The sequence below is a fragment of the Kryptolebias marmoratus genome, linkage group LG12, assembly GCF_001649575.2.
Source record: "Kryptolebias marmoratus isolate JLee-2015 linkage group LG12, ASM164957v2, whole genome shotgun sequence".
Taxonomy (NCBI): Eukaryota; Metazoa; Chordata; class Actinopteri; order Cyprinodontiformes; family Rivulidae; genus Kryptolebias; species Kryptolebias marmoratus.
The window spans coordinates 18,739,723-18,766,750 of record NC_051441.1 but is presented as its reverse complement, the minus strand read 5'-3'; the positions used below and the strand labels follow the sequence as shown (position 1 = coordinate 18,766,750).

At 39.7% G+C, this 27,028-nt stretch overlaps 1 protein-coding gene across 3 annotated transcripts in view; it reads right to left on the bottom strand.

Annotated features, from left to right (window-relative positions):
• plppr2a (phospholipid phosphatase related 2a) overlaps positions 1–27,028 on the bottom strand; it is a 58,026-nt gene that overhangs the window by 12,015 nt on the left and 18,983 nt on the right. For all 3 annotated transcript variants that reach the window (XM_017435653.3, XM_017435650.3, XM_017435651.3), the window contains exon 3: positions 17,022–17,210. In XM_017435653.3, coding sequence (XP_017291142.1) covers positions 17,022–17,210 — 189 coding nt within the window. The remainder of the gene's footprint in view (positions 1–17,021; positions 17,211–27,028) is intronic.

The following is a 27,028-nucleotide window of genomic DNA, read 5'->3' as shown; positions in this document are numbered from 1 at the left end:
ATCATCAAAATTAAACGAAATAAACATTTGAAATATATGAGTTTGTATGTAATGTATGAATATAATATACAAGTTTCACTTTTTAAATGGAATTACTGAAATCAATCTACTTTTTCATGATATTCTAATTTTATGACCAGCACCTGTATTTTTATGAACTGCAGACCCTCTGGCTGTGATGAAATGCAGATAAAACCTTAGCATTCAGATTTACAAAAATATTCTCTGTCATTGCTCCGTCCTCACAGTTTATTGCTTTTTTATGGTGCGTTTTTAGCATAAAATGTGGTCAGGTGACTAAAAGCCTGAACAGGGGTGTCTCCTCAGACTGATGATTCCTTATTCCTCAAATATGTTAGAACATACTGAAACCTCATTTTGTCAGTGAATCATTTTCAACCTCATCGTTATGCATGATCTTTAAAATAATCCTGAGAATCTGCGTGCTCTGCTGTGACTGTAGAAGAGCCCACTTTGTTCCATCAGCATCGTTTGATCTGCACATAAACGTTTCACACCGCTCATGACTGAACCCCTGAAGGTTTCTGCGGTATCAGAGAAGGTAAAGAAAATAAAAGTTCAGAGATGAAGAACTCTCGTGCCTGTGTGTTTTCATAGGTCCAGCCGAATGTAAGTGTTAGTAACGTGCAGGGTTACAGTAGGAGTAGCAGTGGTGTGAAGTGCTTGCCCAGTCGAGTTTACTGCATTAAACAACAAAACCCCATTGGGTGTTCCATGGCAACACTCTAAACACTAACGTGAGCATGAAATTAAAGCTGAGGGGGGTTTAATCAGTGGCTTTAATCAGATATATTGAGGTATCATCACACTGTGAGCGTTTACGGGGCAATTAAAAGACAAAACAGTAGCTGTTTCCATGGGGACTGCTGGTGTGCAGAACCTCTGAGCCCATATCCACCACAAAATTTGGGGAAACGCTGCAGAGTCACTCATGGACGAGTGCAGTTAAACACTTTACTGTTAACACTATAAAAGAGTGAGGCAGGTCTGTTTGAAAAAAAATAAATACTAGTGTAAACCTCACAGCCATTTCTGTCTTGTGTTTTTTCATTTATGAATGCTTTAGTCTGTCAAGCTTATGAATGTGGAACAACTAACTTATTTCATAGCAAAACAAAAGCTGTGGTTCTGAAATGAAGGCTCAAAAGTTGGTACATTAAGTTCCTTTTGTCACTTATTGAAAGCCATTCATGCGAAACTTGCATCCATTTTCACAGGATTTTCATTAAAATCATGCTTTTACGCTGCAGAAAGTGGCATCGTAGTTAATAGGTAAAGGTGTTAAAACACACACAGAATCATAATAAGCCTTGAGCTAATTTTACATGAGAAATAGAGAAGGGGAAATAATGGTGCCAGACAGTGTAGGAGTCTTCTTTCATCTGTATAACTATCCACAAAAGTGACTTCAGTAAAAATAACCCAACACCCATCATTGGAACAAACAACCTGCTGCACCTGCACCCAGTTAGGCCCTCTTCACACTGGATGACAACGCCACAGCGCTTTCCACAACCTACAGGACTGAATATGGCTGGTTCGTGGCAAATTTGGAAAACCTCCCTTCATTGTGAAGGCAATCGTTAAGGTGCTATGTGGTCAGTACTCAAAAATTATTTTTTTTTGCTATTTTCTGGATCCCCCAACCCCCCTCCTGCATGCTCACCACACTCTGTGTGTCTGCTTTGGTCCGACTCTCTCAGAACAAATCAAGATACAGCTGTAGGTGTCAATGATCTTGCCACAATAAGTCATAACCAAGGCGTGAGGACAGCATGGCCAGTCTTGCTTCAAATTCTCAACTACCTAGCCATGCTGGTGGATGTCATGGATATACTCCCCCAATCTCCAATCAACTGTGTTCTTAATATGCACCTGAAGGCCTCACCAAGACCCTGCAAAAACCAACCACATTCTGGCTGATTGGTTATTATTCATTATGAGGGAAGCCCTATAACACAAAGGAATCAGATATATAATCCATTTCATAAATTTGTAGTGATTTAATCTCACTTGATGAGGTCCCTGCAATTTAAAAATCAAAATTTTGCATTCTTTCAGATAAATCTGAAGTCCTGAATCAGTTTGATTAAATGTTAAATGATAAGCGATAAGTCCTGAACATGGAGGGGCTGTAAAAAAAAAAAAAAAAAAAGCATGTGAAGTGCTTTTAGTGTGAATTATTCATGCTAAAAATAAATCAGGTGCATCAATACTGGAGCTGATGATTGCTGAATGAAAGGCAGGTGAGCTGATAACAGATGGCTGTGTTTCCGAACTTCCTTAGTTCTAACTTCAACAAACTAAGACAACAAATCATAATATTTGCTCCATGCTTTTAGATCAAGACATGTAGAGACCAGAAACAGAAACTGCAAATGTTACATCTCACGCTTCTAAAGTGAAAATCATCGTAAAAAATCTGAATCAGTTTGTCTCGAATGATGTCTAATTATTAGTCCTCACTTATTTGCACTCCCCCAAAAGAACCTTTTGGCTGGCGTGTACGCTCAAACTGAAAAGTAAGAAGGTTCGAGGCAGCGGTGCTGTGTGAATGCATTGCTCATGTGTGAATGGCATCCATACGAAGCATGCAGTCAGTGCATTATTTCACGCAACATTTCTAAACGATCTCTCAACTGCAGTGGGATACGCTCTGACGACCTCCTGCTGCCTTTTTACTGAACACGAGTCTGTCACTGCCATTTAGACAGCAAGCTTATTATTCATTAAAATTGAAAAGCCTGCGAGGTCTATAAAATGTTAATAAAGCAATAAAATGATGCTTTAACTATGTGTCGTTTAAAGACACATGATGTTGATTCATCACTGGGATGCAGGATTGGATGATTTACATATAAAAACATGTACGGCTGTTAATGGATGCTGAATTTCAGGATGGCAGACAAGAAATAATGGATTGGCAAATAAAATATAAGTATAGATTTGAGGCAGGATTGAAGGGATATTTTAAAGGTTTTAAAGTAGGGTTCTGTGGAAAGGTTGTGAACAGTTAATATCTTAGGTATTATAGATCTTTGAACAACCTCAGTTTGGAAAAAAAGGTTTAATTCTGAAAGGATTTACAAGCTACCAGCTCGACTGAACGCAGCAGAGTCCAAAGTGGAATGTTGTTATTCTAAAATAAATTCAATGTACAGCTGCTTTTTTATAAACCCATATACTGCAGACAGTTTTGTATTACACAGTGATTCACATGAAGTTCTGTGGGGGTTTTGCAAATGCAAAGCGCAGCAGCAGTTAGTTGTAGCATTTCCGATGCAGTCTAGAGCCCTACTGGTAGGAAAATCCTATTTCTGCTGGAATAACCACGTAGTGTCCAAATAGCGATAATGTAAGGGTTTAAAAAATGGAGCACACATGGACTGCTGTGAAACTTCAGATTGGAGTTGTTCAACATGGCAGCAGTCCACTCTTTGGTCTTGATCCAGCTCAGACCTGATTAGTTTAGATGGGGCCACTTTTAAATTGGATTTTGCTGTTTTCAAATTTTCCTAGTGATTCATACAAAAGTTATTGTTTAAACTTAAGCCACTATTTTATGGCACTGTGAATGGTTTTTATAAGTGTGATGTTTTATTCTTTTTAATCTGTATTTTAAACTGTTCTTATTTTTTATTTTGCTCAAGGACCATTCAGGGACGTTCGTTGCAAATTAGTGTAGGCTATAAATGTTATAGTATAGGGTTTTTCAGTAATACCTAACACTTAGGAAATGAAAGTTTTGCATGCACCATGATAAGCCTGCAGGGAATTCCCCAGGCTGCACAGGAAGTGCAACAGCTCGCTGCTACTGAGGCTTTTTGCACCACAGGACTTTCTGTAATCTGCCATGTAATGCAAAATAACGGTGGTGTAAAAGGGTTATTTTAAAATAACATTTGCATGAACCACTCGTCATTTCCGTAAAAATTAAACTACTAGTTCGCCAAATTGCGGTTGCTCTAAGAATGTTACATACTGTAAAGTGGAGAAGAATGAATACTGTAAAGATGACGGAGGTGTAATTTGAGTTGGGAGGGCAAAGCAAGATGAAAGCAGCAAGTAAAATTAAAACAAGGGACAAGAAATAATGTTTTAAACAAACTTTTTTTTTTAAAGTCAACATGCACTTATTTTGGCCTCTGTACGGTTTAATTAGCTGGTAAAACGTCTCTCTTGCTGGAGTGTGCTTCTTCCACTCAGAAAGCTGCGAGTTATCATCAGGAATTCTGTCAATAACGCCGCGAGGAACAAATCAAAGCACTGTGACAGAGCTGCAGAGTGACTATAGGAATTACTCGTATAAATGTTCCCCTCCTGCAAACATTTGACTTTGTTTAATCTGTGTTTGGAAAAGGATAGGCAATCAAAATCTAACAACATAAAGGAAAGACAGAGCAATTAGCAATAATACAATAAAGAAATCGGTTCATGTGTAAAAAAAAACCCAATTATGACGTTGAAATATTCTAACTTTTTTCTTTTGGTCATGTGATAGTTATTGCATTTTAAGATTTGATATTGTCTTTGTGCTGACAAAGAGTCTGAAAACAAAACAACAACTATTTTTCATAAGTAATTTCTGATGGGCGGCTCTGGATCAGTGGTCAGAGCAGTCGGCCTCCAACGAAAGAGTTGGATCTTCTATTTCTGGCAGTATGGAGTCACGTGCCTAAGTGTCTCATTGCCTCTGATGTGCCCCATCGGTGTATGAATGTGATTTAAAGCATTGATTAGACTCTGGAATAATTTATTCAGATTAGCTTTGTGGAGCTGTAGTAAAGTGCTGTATGAATGTGTGTGGATGGGTAAATGAGAGCGGATTGTGTTGTGAAGTGCTTTGAGGGGCCTGGTTGGCTAGAGAGGCGCTGTATAAGTGCAGTCCATTTACAATAATAAACTAAACGCATTAATTATTTTTCTTGACCTGTGTTTCCACTCAGTGCCCATCTCCAGGGGTCACTGGGGGAGAGGCGAGGTGCACTCTGGACAGGTTACCAGTCCATCCCAGGTTCACTCACACATAGAGACAACTTAGAGCAACCAGTTTCCCTAACATGCATTGTTACATACAGTGGTGTATGCATGTATGTTGCTCCCCTTTTCAGTTGCTGCTGGGATCCTGCAGCTTAACCAGACACAGCTGGTTTCACTCTGTCTCTTAATGAGCAGAGTACAAAACCAGGTGTGGAACTCACTTCTGGGCCTTCTTTGTTAGACTTTTTGAACTACCTTTGTGTTGCAGCTTGTGGTTGTTGTACTGGCTGGTGTGCTGGTTATAATTGAGTCTTTGGACGTTTAAGTGATGGGTGTAGCCCTGGAAGTTCTTGGGGAACTAGTGCTTGGTGGTCATGTCTTTTTTGCTGTTAGTTTGTGAGCTGAGAGAGGACCTGATTTGAGGGGTGACAGGTTCAGGGCCTCTCACCCTGGGTGACTGTTGTCAGGTTTTTTTTTCAGAAATTCACCAGATTCCTTGTTTTTCTTTTTCTGTAAATAAATTATTCATTATATCCTCTTGGTTCTTGGCTCCTCATTCCCTGGTCAACATTGTTACTGGTCTCCCCTTCACATCCCCTAGACTGCCTTGGGAAACGTAACATGCTTGTTTTTAGTCTGTGGGAGGAAACCGGAGTACCTGGAGAAAACCCACACATTCACAGGGACTACACCGCCATGCTGCCACCTAAACCTATATAATAAAACAAACAATAAGGGATTTATGCCAAAAAATTGTGAAAGTTTTAATTTTTAACTTGATGTAATTTGTCGTGAAGCAAACACTCAACGGCAGCGCTAACCCTTTCCAATATGGTTGAATGTGGCGCTGACCGGCGTCACATTCTGAACAGAATAAACTGACCTTTACTCGCTGACTGTGGGAATCTTGTACCCTTTTATGTGTCCACACAACAAAAAAACATGAAGATAATAAGGAAAGTTTAGGGACCCTTTTTTGCCACACTCCTTCTGAGGAACCATTAAAGACAAATTTCCTCAAGGGGACAATAAAGTATATTGCATCACATATAGATCCTGGCTTTCCTTGCCTCTTGTCACATTGTTGCTGTCAGTCCTGTGATTCTGTTCTTCTCAGACTGAGTATGATCAGTCAACATAAACACTATTGCTTTTATGAGACTGCCAACATGCTCGTCTGAACCAGAGAATGGGCCCTCTACCTTCATACTCTTCAGCTTGTGGCACAAATAGGAATAAAAGAGCATATGTCCCTCCCCCCTCCACACACTCTCTCCTTTAAGGCATTCATACTGTAGTGTTTGACAAGTGTAAAACAGTATGCCAGGTGAAATCCTGCATGCTGTAAACCCTCAGTGACCAGTCAATGCTTGGTTTGAAAGTGATTGTTGAAAAGGTGTTACAGAGTCAAAAAAAAAAAAAATAGACGACAAATGTAGCCCTACTCTGAAAGAACCATGGGTGGATGAAGAAGTTTCTATCCCTCGTGGACAAGCTCTCCACCATACTGGGATGAATACATATATATATATCTGGAAGAGTAAACAACAAAAAAAAGTTCTCAAAGTCCTGTTTTTCTTGCAGCCTCACCAAATCAGAAGGAAACTTGACTAAATCAGCTACATTTATTTTACAAATAACTAAAAACAAAAGTTTTTATATCAAAACTGATTTTTTTTCTATTTCAATTATTTTCCAGGAGTGGGATGTAGGGAGGTCTTTTGTTAAAAGCTATTGTTGATATACCCGGAGTTCTTTGAACATTTTCAGGTGCCTTTATGAATAAAACAAGATGTACAGTCGTCGCGGAAAGCACGCACAGCTTCTTTCAGTTTCAAGGTCTTACAGATGAACAACAACGCATGACATATCACACGGCGACATTATTTATTTAACAAAGACTACAAGCAGCAGACACAAGCCCTTTCTAAAGCCTGCAGGCCGATTACGCTGAGACTCGTCTGTTTTTACAACAGGGATGCCTCCACCCAACACCAGTGATGCAGTTAGATTTTCTTTTTTTTTGTGTGCAGAGCTATAGTCTAAAATCATCTCGTAATTCCTCAGCAGTGTTGACATTGTTAACCTTAAACTCTAACCTAACAGAAAACCTTTTAAAAAAAAAACTTGGGACAGAGTTTCATTTAAAATACATCCAGTGGTTTAGGAGATATTTTGATAACAGAAAAACAATGTTGACTGCATCACTTAATGCCAAAGTCTGAAGCAAATGTGTAGTGTTTGGGAGGATTTTCAGCTACTACCACACCAAGTTTTAGCTCAATATTTGTAAAAACGGCTGATTTATAACCATTTTTATGTTTTCTAAGGTCAGTTTGGCTGTGGCAGCCATCTTGAACTGGATCAAGTCCAAAATTGAATCAGTTGTAAATGTCAACCAGGTGATTGTTTTCTGAAGGCTTAATTAAAATCTATTCAGTGGTTCACGAGGCAGTTTGCCAACAGACAGACGGGGTGGACTCTGGTAGTTATTGGCAAAGTTTTAAACAATCAGTGCACAATCAGTTAGTGCTTGCAGTATAAATTGGGGATCAGTCTCAGCTACTACCACACCAAATTTGAGCCTAATATCTTTAAAATTGACTGAATTTTACCAATCTTTTGTTTGCTAAGATTGCTTTGCTGTGGTGGCCATCTTCAACCGGGCTGACTCCAACAGATAATCCACTGTGGATGTCAACTTAGTGATCACTTCTGAAAGTTGCATAAAATCCATTCGCGTATTCAGGAGATGTTTTGCTTACGGTACAGATAAACAAACAGGCGCGGGCAAGGGCAAAAACCTGATCGCTCTGCCTTCGTCTTCGGCAACGAGCGATGCTAACGCCAGCACGCAGCGGGCTCTGTGCTGCACAGACCAAATGCAGAGCCACATCAGCGAAGCACAGCGCCGCAGCCGAAAGACCTAATGCTTCTGACAGGACTGGGAAACGTATTCATGTGTGAAGTACAAGGAGATGCCGAGCTGTCACTAGCATTCCATTATCTTTCATCATCCACAGCAACCTCGGTTTCTGCAATGCAGAATACACGTCCGTAAGAACGGGGCTAATGGATGATTTGAACAACGGTCTGAGTGCATCATCACTCCCTTTTAGTCACTGAAGCTTCTCACCAGGACTCTTGACTGTGTGAATTGGGGGCTAACAGTAGACTCTTAGCAGAGCAGAGTGGGACATACAGACAGAATAACATGACAAAGATGCTGCTGTTGGATACGAACTACATGACATGATGGAGGAAGATCAGGGAGTAAAGACTATGATCTCGTTCGTGGGTGAATGTGCACTCCAACGTACTGTATTACTGCAGTCATGAGACGGTGAGGGCGCTTCAAACAAAAAACCAAAAGCAGACCCAATCGTGCAAACATGTCCACAATTAAAAGCCCAGCATTCCTTGAAGGAATGCATATCACCCGCCACAGTTCATGCCAGAGTTTTAGACTAAGGATCATCTTATGTTAGAACTCAAGGGTGTGTTGGGGATGACTCTCAGCTACTACAACACCAAATTTTAGTTCAATATTTTTGAAACTGAGGAGGGATGGGATGTGATGTTCCAGTATTCAAAGTGTAATTAAAAAGGTTAGTTCAATTAATGCAACAGTCTTAGCCATTTTTCTTTCTTTTTATACAGGAGCCAGGGAGTGGCACACCAAATGTGTTTCCTAACGGTGCTTTTCCAGTCGGTGTGCTTTTTTTGACACAACACCTGGTTTTAAACGGTTTGTTGATGTGCTGACACTTGGGCTATAATAATTAGCCCTGAATGAGGAAAAAATGAAACAAAAGTAGGGTTCTGTGAGAAGCATAAATCACTGTAAGTTGGGTTTTTTTCTGTCATAAATCAGTCATGGTCAATATAAACTGGGATTTTTGGCAAAAAATATACACAAAAACCAGATTTCTATAAAGCAACGCCAAATAAATATTGTAAATTAAGTGATTGCATAAATATACACCCCCTTTTAAGTGACTGTCCTAATTCAACTTGGAGAAAAGATTTTTTGAAAAGTACAAGTCAGGGAATGGATTTGGATGCACTCCTAATGCGAACGGAGATAAGGTGCTGGTGTTTGTCAGAGCTCTCCAAGGTACTGAGTGAAGCATGACAGTCCACCGGCCACGCAGGACCCCCATGAGGCATGTCTCCTCTGCCTGAGTGAAAATTGAAGAGAGGCTTGGAGGCAGAAGGGGCGACGCTGTTCAGTCAAATCTCTGTTCCCCGGAATGGACGACTCCTGTTGAAACCACTAAAACAAAACTATTTCTCTCACTCTGCTTTACTGCACAGCAGTTCAGGCTGATGCAACAACCGCCCTGCAGCACCACTGTCTTAACTTCACTGCAGGGAAAGTGAAAAAGAGAAACTGCCTAAAGTGACAGAGAAAAGAGAAGAAGACAACGGGAACACGGATGCTTCTGATGCTTGTTGGTGCGAGCAACAAAAGGGTGGCACAACCCAAAATTCAGTTATATGAAAGCTGCTTCTCCATTCCACTATAAAGACTGTGGTTAATCACATATCTGCATAGAGATCAGCCCAATAAATGGACCAGATAGAGCCTCTTCAACATGCAGTAAGGAAAATGCTATGGATTTCTTTTGTTATTTTCATGGCTAAAATTCTATTCTTCATATCTGGTTTTATATTTAAAAAAAAACAACCAGGCTTTAATATCCTTTTTCTGCTTATTAGAAGTCCCCTTAAAGTTCTCTTCTCGATTTTGCTTTTGCAACCTTTTGAAACATACAGAAGAAAGTACAGTATACCTAAAAACCCTTTCACCGAAACACATGCTGTCATGGCTGCCAGAGTTGTACAGCAAACAATGTTCACGTTTATTTAGTTTAATTCATGAAAAAAACAAAAAACCCCTATAGAATTGTATTTACCCAATAAGATGACTCACACCAGCTAATAGCTAAAATCTATTAAAACAGCTGATGGAAAACTGAAGGATGATGGGTTTCTCATGCCCTGTGTCAGGGCTTCAATGGATTTTTTTTCCTGTTTCCTAAATACAAGCCTCTTAGACATTACTCACCTGCTGTAGATATGGTTTTAGGCCTGACTTTAGGCTTGTCCTCCATTTGTCTGTGTTTCCTGTTTTTAAGCACACACTGCACATTATGCTGTCACGGTCAGGCACAAGAACTGAAAAACGGCTAAAGCCCAAAGCCCAAAGCCCTTCAGAAAGTCAGAAGAATTATTGATCAAGACTACTTTAAAATGTTACAAGACAGCCTGGCTCCTTGGTAACAAAACATACAAATAATAAATGTCTTTTAGAACTTTTGCACAGTACTGTCACGCTCTCAGTGGTGTAACTTTACGGTGCCAATAATCTACAAATACATTTTTATGTCCATGCAGTGGATGCCAGTTTTTTTAGGGAGTCTATCTATGAAGTACAGACCACCACCGGTTGTCTGTGGCCTAAACAATCAAGTTTGAAAGGTGCCACAACTCCTGAATCTGTACTGAGCTTCATCTCTGCTAACCAACTTATCCATGTGAGTACCCGGCTAGGGCATTCAGGATGAGGTGATTTGTCCCACAGCATGCAACAAACCACGTTCTCAGCCTTGGTTCCATTACTGACACGCCCAACCGCTGCAGAGTCATCTCAGTCCTTTTGAAGCTGACAGAACCGCAGAGAGAACAGTCCCCTGTGGCGATACTGCCTTACGTATATGTTGGTATGCTCTTCTATTAGAGATCAGAGGAGTGGAAAGACGTGGCAAAGCTGCTTTTATTGTGGCAGAGGGGACTCAGTAAATGAAACCCTTATACTTTCTTTGTTCTTCAAACATTAACTGTGTTCTTAAAGAGAGAGTTTTCAGGATGTGAATAATAACTTTTGTATGTTAGAAAATAATCTAGAGATTTACAAAACTCTAACAATGCCTTGTTGAGATTTGGAGATTTGTCAGGTGTTAACAGATAAACATGGCTGTTATGGGTCTTAATTTCCTTTTTAAAAATGGTATTTTGTTCTAAGAAGTGTAATTTAGATATTATTATCAATTATTAAATATTACCTACAGCCAACATGTTATTTATGTGTGGAATTCTATTAACATCCATCCATTTTTGTCTGCTTATCGGGTAGTGGAGGAGTAAAACCCAGACATCCCTCTTTCCAGTGGCACGCTTCAGCTTTTTCTGGGAGGTTCAAAGGTTATCCCAGGCCAGAAGAGATATGACGTTACTCCAGCAGGTTTTGGGTCTGCCCTCAGATCTCTTTCTAGTGGAGCACGCCTGCAATACCTCCAAATGAAGGCATCCTCTTAGCTCTCCCTGAATAATCAAGCTTTTCACCCTATCTCAAGCCCTGAGTCCAGCCATCCAACAGAGGAAACTCATTTCAGCTGCTTGTGTCCAGGATCTTGTTCTTTTAGTCTTCTTTTGTACACCTCGTGATTATAGGTGAAAGGTGCAATGTAGACGGACCGATAAATCAAGAGCTTCACCTTTCAGTTCAGCTCATTCTACACCACTACAGACCAAAGAGGGACCCTTATTTTTTCTGATGAAGCCCCACTATGTCGGCCCATTTCTCGCTCTATTCATGCCATGACTCACGAACAAGACACCGAGATACAAAATCTCCTCAAGTTGTTTCCCAAAGGGAGCGTTCCACCTTTTTCTGGTCAAGAACTATGATCTCAGACTTAGAGGAGCTGATTCTCATCTCAGTGAACAGCTCCAGTGTGAACTAAGTGTCATGACTTGGCAATGCTAAAAGCTGCAAAAAAGCTAAGTTGCATCGCTCAAGATCCCAAACCAGACACCCTCAAGATCCTGTCCATGAACACCACAGACATGGAGCAGATCTGGGAGAGGCCATCCTGCAATAGGAATGAGCTCAGCTTTGTGCCGAGGATGCAAACACAGCTCGTGCTTTGGTTATACAAAGACTAGATAGCCCTTAAACGTGACCCCAGCACCCCCAAAATCCTTCAGGGTACACAGTCATAAGTCTTCTCCAGCTCCATCAACCACATGTGGATTGAACAATCATCAGAAATCAGTGATTTCGCAAAAAAGGAAGTCATTGCGACTAGAATGACTTAAGGCAACATATTGGATTTAACATGAACAAAAGAGCTTGTTTACGCCTCTTTGAATTCTCTTCACTAACGTGGATCTGAGATGGACGTCTTCCATTGAAATAATCCTTATTTGAGTTGAAAAGTAGGGGTTAAAGGCTGGCAGACACTATTTTACTTCCTAAAGTCTGGTAGCACTGAAGCCTAAGGTGAGAACAGCTACAAGTTCACAGTTGGCTCGCGTTAATTGAGGCACGTGAGAAAACATATGTGTGAAGAGAGTTCAGGAGGGGGAAGGCAGAAATAGCTGTGGGGGGGAGGAAGGGGTGTAAAAGCAGAGATAATCGTGGAGAAACCAGTGGGGAAATTATAGATTGCCGCAATCCATTTGGAGAAGAGACAACTTAAAGTCGAGGCTAAACACAGGAGCTTAAATGTCCAGCAGTAGGATGTGTAGAACATAAAGATAAAGGTCAGTTTCAGCAGAATGAAGAGATGTGAGATGTGAAGAAGATTGGCAAGAAACCACATGCAATGTTTTATAAAGAAATAAAAAAAATTAAGAAAAAAAGAGACTGTGCACTCATTTGCACAAACACACACAAAAAGTTTGACTCTCTTCATGGTGTGAAACCTAATTTGATCTAATAGCATTGTGGACACAGTAGGTGCCAAAATATTAAACTGAAGAGTATTTCACCACAATTAATACATTGTAGAAAAGCCAGCTGTTTTATACCTAAAGGAAAATTAGTTTGATGAATAGTTTTCAACTGCAAAAAAATGATCCTGTGTAGAGTTATAGGAGGTTCTGTAAAATTTAAAGCAGATTAGTCGACTGAGCAGAAACGTCGGCACACTTTGTGAAAACAGTCAAAGCCAAAATCAGAACTGATCAAAATCAATTAATGAATAAATTAATAACTCAAACTTAGCTTTCTTTTTCTTAGTGAATTCATCACACAAAAGTCAGTGAATCAATAAGTAATAATAAACACTAAATAATACAAGTTTTAATACTTAATTAAAAAACAAAACTAAACAAAAAACTAACCACACTAGGCAATATTAGTTTGTCAATCCAGTCCAAACAAGGCCACTTCCAAAGCAGATTTTGATGTTTTTATGATATTAAAAACATTTTTGATGATAGCTGTTTTGGTTTTTAATGCAATCCAATCAAGCTTTATTTATAAAGCGCTCTGAAATAACAAAAATTAAAAATTAATTATTTAAAAGACATAAAAGTATGAGTAAAACAGCCCTACATTAAAAACAAATAAAAACATGAAATTAATTAAAATTTACACCCCACACAGTGTCAAAGGCCAAGGAGAAGAGATTTAAAGCTAGATCACCCGAAATCCCACACTTACACTACGTTCACGCTGCAGGTCTTAATGCTCAATTCCAAAGTTTTTGCTCAGATCCGATTTTCTTGCATGGTTGTTCACATTAGAATTTAAATGGGACTGTCATCAGACTCCAGTGTGAACAGTTTATGGTGGCCCTGAAGCCACCTGCGTATGCAGAAGAAAATGTGACGTTTACAGAGGAAAATATGGATGCTACACATGTTAGCATGTGTGTGTTATTGCTGCTTCCCACCCCCTCCAGTTTAGAATTGCACTTCTGGAATGGGAGAGGTACTGAAAGTAGAAACAAACTCAAGTAACGATCTCATCACGCTTGTATCGATACGATTCAACATCAACGTTAGTATCACATGTTGGTGTAGATTCTGTCATCCAGGACATGGCAAATCTAAAAGGTTTAAAAAGCAGGCAAAACAACTGGACTTTTATATTGTAGCTGAAGACGTTCGGACTTCCGAGCTCTAAACTGGTATCGATAATGTCAAAATTTGGATTGATCCACGTATCCCTGCTTTCATTGATGTAAAAGCTGGATGACATCTGACATGAAATTTTATTGTAGTTCATGCAAACGTTATTTTACAAACCATTATGCCACAGTTATTTTCATATTATGCAGTTATTTTGGCAGAAATATTATCCAATTTTTGCAGGAAGTACCCCATGCTGTGACTGAAGTGCTACAGCTAGCTGCTGCTGCTACTACTATTTATGCTTGCAAATAGCCATAAAATTCTATTTAAATAAGTGTGTAATGCAAAAGTGACAACAGTGCAAAGACTTAGGATGTCTGCATTCCCCTTTTGGTCTCGGCTCCACTCGGGTTTGCCATTAGCTTGTCAGTTTGTTCAAAATTAAGAATGAGTTCTTCGAAATGAGGTCATTCAAAGAGCTATGTACAACAGATTAGATATTAATTGTTCATCACTTTACATAACCCAACTTTAAAATGTCTGAACTATCGGTTTAAATATTAAAACATAAAGAGACACATATGCAAACATAACATTTGGATCCACATATGTCTCTTGAGCAGCATAAATGTTACAGACTAAAATAGGAAGACAACAGTTGCCTTCTAAAATATTTCAGGATCACATTGCTGGATTGGCTCTGAGTGCTGAAGCTTTTAAAAAGTGACGGATGGTTTTAATTAAATGTTTAGAGTCTGGCGGGAGTTGGCTGAGTGCTAGACTGCCCTCTGTTAGACTCAGAGGACTCTGGCACTGAACTGCACACACTTCTCGCAGATTATCTTTAGTGAATCAGCCCGACTGTCACTCTATTTCTATAGTAAATTTAAATAATCAAATCCACATCCTAATGTGCCATTAGTCTCCGCAAGCACAATAATGTGAAGCTCATTTAGCATTTCTGTCTCTTTGTCTTTCCGAAATTCGGCACAATTTCTAATTATAAGATCATAAAAAAAATAAGCCCCAATACAATAGTGAATATGCAGTCATCACGTTGCTTAGCAACAAATATCCAGCGATAAGCCCAAACCTCTTACCTAAACCCATATAAAAGGTCAGAGCTCTTTTTGTGCAGCCACTTTATCCCCAAACACTTTGCTGCAGCAGCGAGGAGAAGCGATGAAACTTCTCTGGAACCAGCAGCACCAGACCGGCACTATCCAAGTCCCTGGTTTACTTTGCTGCTGTTCCACATGCCATGGTTCCTGTCAGCTCAGGCTACTGCAGACAAAATACTGTATGTGATGAGCTCTGACCCAGTTCAAGATTCAGAGCAGTTTACCCTTCGTTAAGGCAGATTTAAAGGTCTGCTCGTCTTGAATTAGCTGTAATTCAGCGCAACAACGATAAACTGTGTTCGAGTGATGGTGCAGAGATTTAAAACAACTTTAGGAAAGTTATCCCAAAATAATAAAATACAAGAACCCTATTTTTCATTTACCTATAATTCCCTTTCTGAATTACATATAAATTTTTTGTCACTCAGATGAAACTGAGCCAATGAAGGAAACCATTAGTCCACTAAATACTGGGTTTTAAATGTACACATAAATCAAAATTCAGTAAGACCTTAATTTTGGTGTCCGAGTTTGATTCAAGAGGCAAAAACAAAACAGGATATGCCAAGATGTGTTAGTACTTGAAGTATGGGTTGAAAATGACTCTTAGCTACTACCACATATAACTGTAGCTCAATATCTGTACATTTTTACAAAGTTAGAACCATTTTTGTGTCGACGAATAACTATTATCTGTGGTGGCCATCTTCAGTTGGGGTGACTCCAAGTTGTAGATGTATATTTCATGATTACTTTCTGAGACTTTCATTAAAATGAATCTACTGGTTGGTAAGATATTTTGCTAACACCGACAAGCAAACACACAGACAAGGGCAAAAATAATATTGCCCTACTGCTTTTGGCGTTGTGTGAAATTCAGCAGTTGTCCAGACATGGTCTCAAACTCAGATCTTGTGCTTTTAAGTAACTTTCTACTTAACCTCCCCTCTGAGGGATTGTCTGTCTGACTCTCCTCTATAGCTACAAACTAACAGCCTTTGTCCCCGTTGTGCCTCTGGGGTGTCGTAAATCTCAGTTCCACTCCTGGTTCACGTTGGGACTCTGAAAGTTGACTTTTTCACCAAACGCTGCGAATACATCTCAGCTCCTACAACTGATGTAGGAACAGTTTTCAAGAAATACAGTAGCTCAGCCAAGCTGAAAACTGGGTCTGTGTGATAATTTCTGCTCTAAAGGATCGCTCGCAGTCGTCACAACGTTAAATTCTATCACTAATAAATGATAAAAAAAAACAACCTTTGTGAGTGTATTGTTAAATGCAGGCGGTGGTTTAGGTTTATACCCGTGTAATCTGGTTATTTGTCCTTTTGTATTTCGTCTGCTTTTAGCTGCAGTGTTCTGTTCTGTTTGTGGCACACAGGAGATGTAAACGGTTCCGGTTTAGGTCTGTTTTTAGAGCCAGGTGATCTGCGTTTCGGGCTCACTGCCTACCATCTCACACGAGGCTTAACAGCTAACTGCAGACACACACACATACTGTATTTGGTACATATGTAAAACAACAACAACAAAAAACAATAACAAACAGCGCATGCACTTTTTCAATCGGACTTCCTTTGTGCTGCTTGTGTCTTGTGCTCACCTCTCACCTCCGGTTTTTTTCCTTTCAGGCAGCATCTGTTCCCTGTCATTATCATTTCGTCTTGACTCCAACTTCCGTACTCTTTTGCTCTATTGCTAGTTCCTCTGCGTCTGTCTCTCTCTAATGACCTGTCTGTCTCTTCCCATTACGTCTCTGTGGGGTCTGAGCTGACTCGTCTCAGTTTCTTCTCTCCGCACACACTCTCAAGCACGCTTCCCTGTTAAGGATAGACGGGGTTGCCTCCAAGCAGTTTGCCGATCTGCTCTTGAGATCAGTGGTGCAGCACAAACACCAGGGACGTCTCATTGCAAAACCCATAACAGAAGATTAATGTGTCACATCAACTTCAACAACTTCTTGTTTATTTTTATTAACTATTAACACAACTTTTATGTTCACATTTGCTGGTAAAAATATCCAAATCTTACCGTGAGGGTAGGGATGGCTGTGACGAGTGAGTAGATGAGCACTGGGGGGATCTTGCTGGTGTTTTCCGGACCGGGGTAGGGTTTAGAGAAGCTCCTGTCGTAGCAGAAGAAGCCCTGGACGTGCACGGGGAAGGTGTCCGTGTACTCAAAGTAGTAAGCCAGCAGCACCGTCCCAGCCAAGATCACCAGCTGAAAATAGAACATTATCCCAGCGTTAGAAAGCGAGAGGGCGACAGGCAAAGAAGAGGAGGCAGAGGCGGAGGAGGATCGGGAGAGGAAGAGGGGAGACTGTAGTCCCTGTTACCCTCAGTCACAGGGAGATGCATAGGAAATCCAGAGAGAGGCAGAGTGAGAGGTTCAATGTTTGGATCCAAGATTGAGGGAGAGAGAGAGAAGGCGGAGGCTTTTCCTCTTGAAGAGATGTAAGAAGGGCGACAGAGAGAGACTCAAATGGGGGTTCAGAGGAAACAAAAGCATTGCAAAGAGCGAGAAAACAAGACAGCAATGGAGTAAGATGGACAGAGATGAGAGGAGGTGGGAGGGAGAGCAGCCTTTATGCTGCTGGCACTCCAAAAAAAAAAAAAAATTCTACTACAGTCGAGCTGTGGGTGTATTTGTAGAAACTGTGTGCGCAGAATACTTAAATATGTGAGGCAAGAGCATGTGCAGCGGGGAGTGAAGCGTGTTTCTGCAGACACGTGGTTCTAACCATCAGCTGATGTCTCGACTAAAGTGTTCCTAAAAATACTTCCACCATCAGGACCATGTTTCTGATCAGTGCCCGCAGTCCAAAGCATGAGCACTTAAACACACGTCCGTTCCTACTTTTCACAAGGCAATGAAATCCAATGATTTACCAGTATATTCAAAACAAACTGAACTGAAAGGGTCCTTCTTAAATCTAACCAAGTGGTTTTATAATCTGGACCTAACCACAAGTTATAATCGTTCCTTTTGAGAAATTAAATAAAAGCCTGATATATTTGAGCAGCACATCAAGCTTAGGTTTCTGACTCACAGTTAGGTATTTTATCCATTAAAGTATGACTTGCAGAAAATCATAGGATTTTTTTCTTTATTTTTTTGCCTTTTTTTTGGTTCAAGTTCAGTAAGAAAACTACTTGGGAAAGTTTGGGAAAAAAAAATAAGGCTTGACTTAATGCTAACCATGCATTCAGTTGTTGCAAAAAAAAAAAAATAGAGCTTTCTGGTTCTCCTTCCCAAGCCGTGACACTAATTGCTTTATACGGTAACTTCTAAATCATTTCTTCTTCTTTTTTTTAAAAATGAAAAACACAAACAAACAAACAAAAAAAAAACTTATTTTTTTTATTTTTTTACCAGTTTGTGTTGTGGTTATAATTGCTGAACATCTTCCATCTAGTAAAAATACTGCCACATCCCTACTTTTGCGGAATTGTCATGTCTTTTTTGGTGCAAATGTTGTTTTCATACGCAAATGCCCACATGTAGGGTGTGTGTTTACATCTGTTCAAGGCCAAAGATGGGAGTGCAGACCCAGTTTGTGTACATGAGCAGGTTTAACAAAAAGAAAACCACACATATGCACAGTTTGAACAGTGAAACTGGTCCATACTCTTTAAACTGACACCAACTCTCTCGCTGTCTGCCATGCAGACTATGCCATATGGAATACATACAATCACATTAATGCAGCTGTACCTGTTATGACAGCTTTAAGACTCGAGTCATGGTGACAGCTGATGCGAGCATCATCCCTGTTACCCACACTCTCGTGGTACACATAACACGTGCTAAAACATACAAGTCCTGTACAAATTTTCTCCCATGCACAAACAATGACTTATAGTAAATCCACATGGGCAGTGGGTGTATATTTCTCAACGGTGTACTTGTTTGTTTATTATGTATCAAACCATCCTTCATCTGTGCTTCTCTTTAGAGAGATGTGCTTAGAAATCTGTGGTTGTCATGGTGAAGACATGTCTCATGCAGTGTTTAAAAAAAAAATGTTCATTTAGGTCGATCTTTTGTACAACTTCTGGGTAGAAAATTATTGGAGCAGCTTGTGACTGATTTTATTGTGCGTGCTGCTCACTTTAAATTAGATCTTTGGTGGGTTCACTTTTGGGAGGAAGGAGGTGTTTTCTCTATCTGACTCATAAAGCTTCGTCTTGTTTGCCTGTTTGACAGAGCCGCGCTCCTCCCCTGCATTCAGCCAGCATATTGTGACTGCCTCTGACTCACCGATGGGGTGACTGACAACCACTACTAATACACATCAACACTTTCAAATCAGCAGAATCCTTGTGTTAAGTTAAGCATGCCTCCCGCTGTTGTGACAAAAAGCAAAAAGTGTGCTTCTTGAAGAGATTTTGCCCTAAAGTCTACATCTTTAGGGATTTTTTACAAAGACACTCTTAAGGTTTGGCCTTTTTGCCTTTGCTACATCCTTGTTTACTCTAGGAGACTAAATGGAATTTAAGCACCACTCTCCCATACACGTTTTTATCAGGACGTCATAAAATGATGTAGTCTTTACCAGGGTCTAAAATAATGCAACAACCTAAAATTATGCAATTATAGAAATGACCTTAGAGTAGCAACCGTTGCTGTCCATCAATCAGGGAAGGATCAAAGGTCATTTCCAAAGTATTTGGAGTCCATTGTTCTACAGAGAGAAAGATTATTCATAAGTGGAAAACATATTAGACAGCTGTCGATCTTCCCAGGAGTGGATGTCCCAGCAAATTCACCCCAAGGTCAGACTGTGCCACGCTCATGTCAGATCTTACAGGCCTCAGTTAACAGGTCATGACAGGACAATTAGAAAAAGGCTAAATAAGCATGGCTTGTATGGAAGAGTTACAGAAGAAAGAAAAAAATCTTTAAAAAATATACGGCAGTATGAAAAGTAGCATCTGAATGAAGCACACGACTTCAAGATCAATGTCTTTTGGACACATAAGACCAAAGTAGAGTTGTTTACCCATTATGCACAGCAATCATGTCTGGAAAAAAAAAACAAACAAACAGCATTTCAGCACAAGAACCCCATACTAACTAAAAGCATGGTGGTGCAGGGGGGATGATTCTGGCTTATTTCTTAACTACAGGACCTGGGCTCCTTGACGTCATTGAGTTGACCATGAACTCCTCTGTAGACCAAAGCTTTCTAGAGTCAAATGTGAGAACATCTGTGTGACAGCTGAAAGTTTAACCAAACTGGGTCATGATGCAACAGAACTATGATCCCAACTACAGCAGCTAATCTACAACAGAATGGCTGAAAAAGAAAAGAACCAAAGTGTTGTAATGGTCCGGTCAAAGGCCAAAACCTCAACCTGATTGAAATACTGTGGTGGGACCTTCAGAGAGCTGAGCAGAAACAAATATCTGCGAACCTCAGTGAACTGAAGCAACGTTGTCAAGACAAGTGGGCCAAAATTTCTCCACACCCATGTGAAAGACTCGTAAAGTCGTTCAGAAAATGTCTTTTTCAAGTTAGTCCGACTAAAGGAGGTTTTACAAGCTGTTGAACCATGGAGTGGACTTACACATTTCCATTTTGGCTTTGTTTTGTTTAATAAATAATGACACAGTGGAATCTGTTGTACATTTAAAATTAGTTTAGAATAATTTTTGAACCTATTTAAGACCAGATCCCTTTTATTTTGTTCTGGTACATTAAAACTGTCATTTTTTTTCCTGATTTTTAAACCTGGAATAAACTGAAAAATGATGTGTTGCTTCAATTTGACTGAATTTAACCACCTTTTTTGAAATTCTAGTGATTAGGGTTCACATCAGCCAGCTGTTGTCACCCCATGGCTGATGCGGGTGACAGCATCTTATTCACACCCTGACAGCTCTCTGCCCCACCCGCCCCTCAGCACGTCTTCACGCTCTCCTCCCCTCTCCACTGTGCGTTTCCCGTTTGCACGTTTTCTCTCTTGACTGCATTAAAAAGAGAGCAGCCTTTAACAGAATAAAAGAGGACAGGCTTCTGTATTAAAGACCTAACCACTCTGATGTCTTTTAGAGCCAAGAAGGGATTGCAAATCCGTAGCAAAAGTTAAAAAAAAAAAAAGAGGAAAACAGTGCTTGTTAAGATGAAAGGTCAGATTAAGAGTTTGGAGCCGTCACAAGAAGACACACGGCTGCCTCTAACAAGACTGAAGAATGGAGGAAGACTGAACTGTTTTATTCACAAGCCTCTAAAGATGTCATCTTCCTCTGAGACCCTTCTTCACGTCAAGCCTTGGAAATCTTCCTCAAGCACATCAGTCAGCTCACAGCGTCTCATTATACCCTAACGTAAGGCTGATTAAATGCTTCCAGGTATCAGAATGTTTAGAACAAGCTTCAGTTTGTAAAAACTCATTCAAGAACCATTTTTTTTTTTTTACAAATAAGAAGTGTTCAGCACAAATAAGAAAAGGCCTTATCTTTTCTTTGTGTAATTTTTTATGAAAAATAACTAATGATGCAAAAATATCCATGCAGACCGGTGCTACTGTGCAGAACTCATTGCATCTACATTTGACCATCTGCCATCAAGGAGATAGAAAAAATCAAAACAAATGATGCTTATAAAGCAATCATTGGGCATTCACAGACAATGTCACAATACTGATTTGATGGATGCTCTCCACATGAATGACATTCAGTCCTTGATCCACATCGCTCGACTGTGGACTCATGAGTCGGTTGCATACAAGTGACTGTTATGCATATATACTGAGTGGAAAAGCTGGACTGTGGTTGCTTGGTGGTCAGTGCTGCAGTCTTATAATCCTGAGGTTGCAGGTTTGAGCCCAGGTTACAGCAGGAAGAACATGAGGTATAAAAACAATTGCCAAATCGTTCGTGTGAGTTTCCTCCCTTCTTCAGGCACCCCCTGAAGAAGGGAGCAGCTAAAAGAACTTACTTAGTGAGTAAGCCCTGAATTATCCAATTGACACTAGGGGTGCACTGTGTCATGAACGCAACCTCTCTGTGATGCATGTTCTTCTTGGGGATGATGCCAGTAGCTTCTGTAGGAAACTGCAGAGGCAGAGATGCAGCAGTGGTGCTGTGGACCCAATCAGACAGTTTTTGGAACTGTGACACAAATATATGCCTTTTAAATGTACTTTTATGGGCCTATGGGTTTTTACATTGTTTACTAATGAGCTGTGATTCTTGCTGTTGTTTTTAATATTTTTTATCTCTCTATTTTAGAGGTCAAAAAACTTATTTTATTCTATAAATATGAATTTACACTGATGATGAATTTGCCTTGAAACCGTTTTCAGTTATGTAATAATGGCTGAAAGACTTTATTTTATCACGAGTTGCCATGAAAGGTGAGAGATCATGTAACTGCCTGTGTTTTCTTTTGTGTGCCTGTCACTAAAATCTCTCATGGGCCACTGGACGGATTTTAATAAAAGTCTTGGACAATAATCAACAAATGCACATCTATTTAACTTTTGGAGTCATCTTGAAGCAAGATGGTTGCTACAGCTATTTGACCTTAGCTAGCACAAAGAAATGTATCTGATCTTACAGATATTGAGCTAAAATTTGGTGTGGTACTACCTGAGAGTCATCCCAAACATGTATTGGAAGCATTAACATATCCCAAGAGATCCTTGTTTAAAACTTTGGTGCGTGAGGCAAATGGCAATATGGGCTTTTTTTATTTAAATGCTATATTGATGAAATACAGATTGTAATACTTGTGAAATTTTTGTTTGTCTCCATGGTGAGATCAGTCCATCCATCCATCCATTTTCTTTAACCGCTTCTCCATTCCGGGTCGCGGGTAGCTGGTGCCTATCCCCAGCAGTCACTGTGCGAGAGGCGGGGGACACCCTGGACAGGTCGCAAGTCCATCACAGGGCCACATATAGACGAATGAGACAAACAACCATTCACACTCTCACTTGGTGAGATCAGTGTTACATCAAAAAAAAAAAAAAAAAGTTCAATTTATGTGCTTGATGTGATTGGGATAGCAGTCCATTTTACCATATTCTGCTCTAATAAACCCCAAACCTGTTCAGTAGATTTCGAAAGAAAAACTACTTGGATTTATGTGCCCCCTAGTGATAAACATGTTCTTTTATTGATTAGTTTGTATTTGCTTTGTGTAAAACTTCTAATATCTACCTCTAATACTACCAACGACTGTAAATACCACTAAAACTTTTCAGTCACATGTTGCTCTATTCTTGATATTAGTCAGTGCTTTTTTTCAAATATTCTTTTTGTTAGAAGCACAGCTCCCTCTTTGTGCAGACTAATATCAATCTGTTAAAAACCAAGAACTACCAACCTTCTGCTGCGTTGATCGCATTTTTATATGCCCGTCGTAAAGTGAGCTTATTATGGTATGGTGCCGTCTATCCGTCTGTCTCTGGACAATTTATTGTCCAAGCCCCAAATTGATAACCCTTTAATATAGAAATGTCAAACTGCACAGCTGGACAACCTCATGGGTCAAGGATGATCCCTACTGATTTCATGGTCACAGGATCATAGGTCAAGGAGACAGGAGACACCTTGTCTGTGCTCCAACTCTAGAGACCTGTATTCAGGATTGTTGTGTGAGGGAATTCATGCTTTGCATTATGTACCTCTGCCAATACTCTTGTTTAAAATAGTCTGATTACTCATCCAAAAAGGGTTACATTTCAGACTCTTTAAAAGCAGACGTTTGAGAGATAGCCAACCAACAACGGCCACCATGTCACCCTCAGAACACAGAAATGTTTTTATATAAAATGTTAAGCCTTTGCAATATTCAAATGTCCCCTTGTTCTAACTTTATTTTCCTTCTGCTGATCTGCTCGTCTCTCTGGATGCTGTTAAAGTTGTGTTGCCTGAAAGAGCAGTTTTGTGTTATACAGCCAGAGGATTTAGAGCAGAAGGACGGAGAAACATGGGGGTCTGTCGTCAGACACTTGCTGTCCATTAGGAGTCCTGCTCATGCTACATTGAACCTGCATGTCAGGAGTCCTGCAGGAGGAGAGTCAGAGAAGAATGAGGGAGACCATTACATGAAACATGATGCTCTCAAACAAAATCTCCTCAATTTGAATCCAGAAGTGCCTGAAATATGAAAACACAATCAGTTGCTGAACAACTGACTTCTTCTGCTTCTCCTATATTATAGACAAACGTGACTGACACTCAGAGACTACGATTATGTGTTGCTTTACAGCAAGTCTGAGAATTAAAGCCAAAAACCTTATATCACCCAAAACTTCAACGGTTTGATTGCACTCACCGACACTACCCCTCAAATCACACACCCACTTCAATTTCTTTGTTTTTCCCTTAGTCTTTTATCCATTTAAAACCAAACAGACCATTTACTAGATTATTTTATGTGAATTGGAATCCTAAAGGAGCACAATAATAACTATAGTTTTGCAGCAAGAGTGGTAAAAGCTCAGTATTCTCTTATATTCTCTTTTTTTATTCTATTCTGTATGCCTTTTCTCTAGATACAAGAGGCTTGATTTATCATTCTTAATATGTGTAACAAAACTGACAAGTTTACCCTAATGTAGCATGCATCCAGAGAAGTCTATTTAAATAAAATACTGGTCCTTTGAAAGACTCATATTGCCACTATGATGGGTCATCATATTAAAGAAAGTTAAGGGTGTGATACCTCTAATGTACAAATGTTCCACATGGGACACACGGGAGTAAAATGAAGCAATTTTTACAAGTTAGCAAACAACAAATCTGGTTCTGCAACCACCATCCCACGCTCATGATGGACTATTAGACTTCCAGTCTAAATGTCTGCTTTTTCACGATAAAGACGTAAAGTTTGAGTGCATCTTTATTCCCCGTTTTTCCCCCTTATGAACACACACAGATTACATCTCATGTCAAGTCATATCAAGTCCAGTCAAATTTATTTATATAGCACTTTTCAGCAACAAGGCAACGTCATATGTCAAGCTAAACATCAACCTAGGATCATTGTGCCATCTTGCAATTTTAAAGCATGGATTACAACACTATTATGCTTTGGAGATGAAATGAAAAGAAATGCACCTACTACAGTTTTTTAACTGAAGGGCTTCTAAGGCTGTGCCCTGAAATTTAAATCAGTTAAAACTCTGTGCTTTCTTTTATCTTGTTCTTCTTTGTGCAGCAACACAGTGGCAAGTTCATGCAACAAAATATTTGTGTCGTAATTACAGACTGTGACACTGCCCCCTAGTGGTTGCACAAGCCCCTCTGTCTAACCAGCGATTCAGTTTTATGCAGTCACTTTATCTTATAGCTGACATATAATGACTCAGCAGCTTCTATTGATCAGTAAAGACTATCATCTTAGCATCAGTTCTATCGAATGTGATGTTTGACCTCACAAAACCACCAGAGACTGGATTCAAATGGGATTTTTGTTGATTTGTTGGATGTATCTTTCAGCCATCACTATTTTTTAAAACTTGCATCATTCTGTTTCTTCATCTTATACTCAGTTGGTGACAAACACTAGAGAATAGTTTTTCAAGCTGGTTTGTGGACCCCAATTGAACAAATGATAAAAAACCTTAAATTAAACATTATAAGCATGATTTATGACTTACTAATTAAAGTTTGTATGTTGTTTGTGAAAGCTGAAAAGACTAAAGTTTAGCCAAAAAAGGTTTTAAAGCATAGTTTAGATCATTTTAAATGGTATTCACTGAAAGGTAATGAACAATTAATGTCTCACTTGGTGTTGATAGCTTTTTAAATGACCTCAGTCTTCATTCAGGTCAGTTTAATTTCGACTTGACTGAAGAGCAGATGGCTAGTCAGAGCAGGACCAAGACCAAAACGGATTGTTACCATCTTTAAACAATGCAAGTTTTTTGGTTCATGTGAACACAACTTTATAAACTTTTACACTACAATCAATTTCACATTGCACTTTCACTCTGGCAGAAATGTGATATGTGTAGCACTAGAATTGCAAGCTAGCTGGTGCTTGCAAATAACCATAAAATTCTTCATAAATAACCATTTAATTCATGTTGACAGTGATGTAAAGGTCTAGAAAACCTAAACTGCTATGAAAATTTTGACATTGGAGGTGTTTTAAGACATCAGCGATGCACCTTGTTCTCAGCCCTTTAGCTCATCAGTCAATCAAAACATTTATCTGCAACAGGTAAGATATTTTTTGCTCATAGCCTTCACACAGGACCCCTACTTCAAAGGATAAAAACCATTCCTTTCAGGAGCGGAAAGAGGAAATACAAGAAAGAAAGCGACAGAGCTAACTGTGAATTCAGGTAAGGTTTGGAGCGGCTGACGAAGAAGAAGAAAGCAGTGGTGTTCAAATGAAAAACAGGACGTGAAAGCATGATGTGAACGGAATGAGATGAAAAGGGACGCAATTGTAAGCTGAAGAGTTTTGTGGGTGACTATGCATGCATGTTTTTGTTCAATGGTACCTCTGATAAAAACAGTCAAACAGAGACGAGAAGCTTTTGTACAGTATTAATGCGGGAAAAAAAAAGAAATAAAATAAAGCAGTCCTAAGGATGAGATCATTGTTTCATCGCATCTTCTAGTCCTCTGTTCCGCACTGACATACATGTACTTTGCTGGTGTTTCATCACGCGAGGAACCTTTGAAGAGAATCATTCTGGGGATCCAGCTCGCTGCATGTTTTCCGTGAGGTCAGATCCACACCTCTGCAGTGCACACAGGCCCACAGGGGAAGCCTTGGGAATGCACATTACCCAGATTACACTGCAGCACAGCAGCTATTATTGGTCCACCACCTGCCCCCAAGCGCCAACCCTGTCTGCCGAGCCACACAGTGTACAATCTGTGTTTTCTTTCTCCTCATTCCTTGTTCATGAATAAATAATGTCAGAGGGGTATTCAAAACTGAAGCAGCAGTGAAAAGTCTAAGGCATGGCTTACTTTCTGTATTGGCAATACATTATCTGAACAGCTGTTACGGCAAAACATTTCATTTTATGTACTTTTTTTTTTTTTTTGGGGGGGGGGGGGGG